Below are 2304 nucleotides of genomic sequence, written 5' to 3'. Positions count from 1 at the left end.
GTTCGAATCTCTACACACATTTTCCCTCATCATCACATCAGTATTTGGACTGAAGAAAATATTGAAATTAGCATTAGTAACCAGTTGCCATAATGCGAACCAACCTGTGGTTGGATGGTTAGAGGGACTGTGGTATCCCCAGCCCACCAGTATTCCTGGATTTATTTTAGGACTTCCGGCGACGCGCATTCAGTGGGGGGAGACGTTCCCGTCAACGACGAGGCGCCCAATTTTTACGGGAATGAGTGGTATATACGTGATCCGTGAAAAAACCATGTTTACGGGAATTGTTGGAGGGTTTTTTAACCCTAATTCCCTTTATACAGTAATTGTATTTTTTTAATATATATATAGGGATATAAGGGAACTATTGGAGTTTCTCCTACGTACCCCTACATAAATTTCAGATCGATTCATCTCTGATTCGATACCTTAATTATAGGTTGGCATGGAGCCGCCACAGTCCACCGGCATGGCCGATCTCGCCGCCCGCCTCACCAAGCGCCTGGCGGACGCCAACAGCGGTAAAAACCTGGTCTTCTCGCCGCTTTACATCCACGCTGTCCTCGCGCTCCTGGCCGCCGGCGCCGGCGGGGACACGTTGGAAGAGATCCTCCGCGTCCTGGGCGCGCGGTCGCGCCGCGAGCTTGAGGACTCCGTGGCGCGTCTCTTGGACGGCCCCCTCAGAGACAGATCGTCGGAGCCTGAAAGCGGCGGGCCCAGCGTGGCGTTCGCATGCGGCATGTGGAGCGACCTGACGCTGCCGCTGAAGCCGGCCTTCCGCGACGCCGTCGTCGGCAGGTACAGGGCCGAGGCCAGCTCTGTTGACTTCCGCAACGATCCAGAGCAAGCGGTGCGGCAGATCGACGCGTGGGCCGCGGCGGCCACGGGGAACCTCATCCAGTCCGCCGTCCCTCCGAGAGCCGTACACCGGAAGACGAGGGTCGTGCTGGCCAACGCCATCAACTTCAGGGGCAAGTGGGAAGTGCCGTTCCACGAGAGCTCGACCAAGAACAGGCCCTTCTACCGGCTCGACGGCACCGCCGTCGACGTCCCATTCATGTCGAACCACGACCGTCACCTCATCGCCGAGCACGACGGCTTCAAGGTGCTCCAGCTGCGCTACAAGAGCAGTTCACGGTACCCTCGGACCCACGGCATGTCCATGTGCATCTTCCTCCCGGACGCGCGCGACGGCCTGGCGAGCCTGCTGGACAAGATCACGTCCTCATCCCCGGCAGGATTCCTGCGCGAGCACCTGCCGACGAGCACAGTCAGGGTCGGCATGTTCGGGGTGCCCAAGTTCAAGCTCTCCTTCGAGAGCAGCCTCACCGGCGTCCTCATCGACCTGGGGCTTCTGTTACCCTTCACCCGAGAAGCCGACCTCTCCGGGATGCTGGAGGACGGCCAGCCGATGATGGTGAAGGCCGTCATCGAGGTAAACGAGGAAGGAACCAAAGCCGCGGCCATGACGTACTGCCCAACCAGTCCATCATACTCGCCGGACCTGTCACGGCGAGTTGATTTCGTGGCCGACCACCCGTTCGCCTACTTCATAGTCGAGGAGGGGTCGCTCCCCGTCCTCTTCGCGGGGCACGTCGTCGACCCTGGCAATGGCGCCGCGGCGGTGATCCCTTCCCCGGCCCCGTTTCAGGAGTGCGCCACAACAAAAAGAGAACCCGACAATGAGGTGATGACCAAGTATCCGGCTTATGGTCTGTCGCCGGTATACAACCCAGTATCGCCGGTATACAGCCCATATTCGCCGGTATACAGTACAACGTCGCCCGTATATCAACCTTGCTCTGTACCTTATTACAGTCCACAATCGCCGGCATACTACAACCCGGCAGTTCTGTTTGGGTGGGACAGCGCCAGTCCAGCAGCATATCGGCCATCGTCGCCGGAGTACAAAAAGCCCCCGCCATACAGTACAGAGGAACCAGCGACGGGAGAAGATGAACTGGGCGAGGAGAAAACAGAGTAGATATTATGGGAATGAGCCTATATATTATGGGGCACGCGATCCACTATGATCGAATGAATTCTCCAATAGTTTCCTTATTGCTCCCTCCGTTCCTAAATATAAGTCTTTGTAGAAATTCCACTAAGTGAAGTACATACGGAGCAAAATGGATGAATCTACACTTAAAATGCATCTATATACATCCGTATGTGGTTCACAGTGAAATCTCTACAAAGACTTATATTTAGGAACAGGGGGAGTAGATGCCTATTAATTCAGCAGTTGCATGCTTGGATTACATATGAAGAATATTTGTATGCATAGATTTTGTGCATTGC

General features: G+C 55.4%; 1 protein-coding gene across 1 annotated transcript; it reads left to right on the top strand.

Annotated features, from left to right (window-relative positions):
* The first annotated feature begins 448 nt into the window (after positions 1–448).
* Positions 449–2059, top strand: LOC123112841 (putative serpin-Z8). The gene has a single exon (XM_044533944.1). It carries the CDS (start codon positions 449–451, stop codon positions 1985–1987), a length of 1539 nt encoding a protein of 512 aa, XP_044389879.1. The 3' UTR covers positions 1988–2059.
* Positions 2060–2304: the final 245 nt, after the last annotated feature.

This window comes from Triticum aestivum, chromosome 5B, assembly GCF_018294505.1.
Source record: "Triticum aestivum cultivar Chinese Spring chromosome 5B, IWGSC CS RefSeq v2.1, whole genome shotgun sequence".
In the NCBI taxonomy this organism is placed as follows: domain Eukaryota; kingdom Viridiplantae; phylum Streptophyta; class Magnoliopsida; order Poales; family Poaceae; genus Triticum; species Triticum aestivum.
The sequence above is the reverse complement of the archived record's forward strand: the minus strand, read 5'-3'. Positions and strand labels throughout refer to the sequence as shown.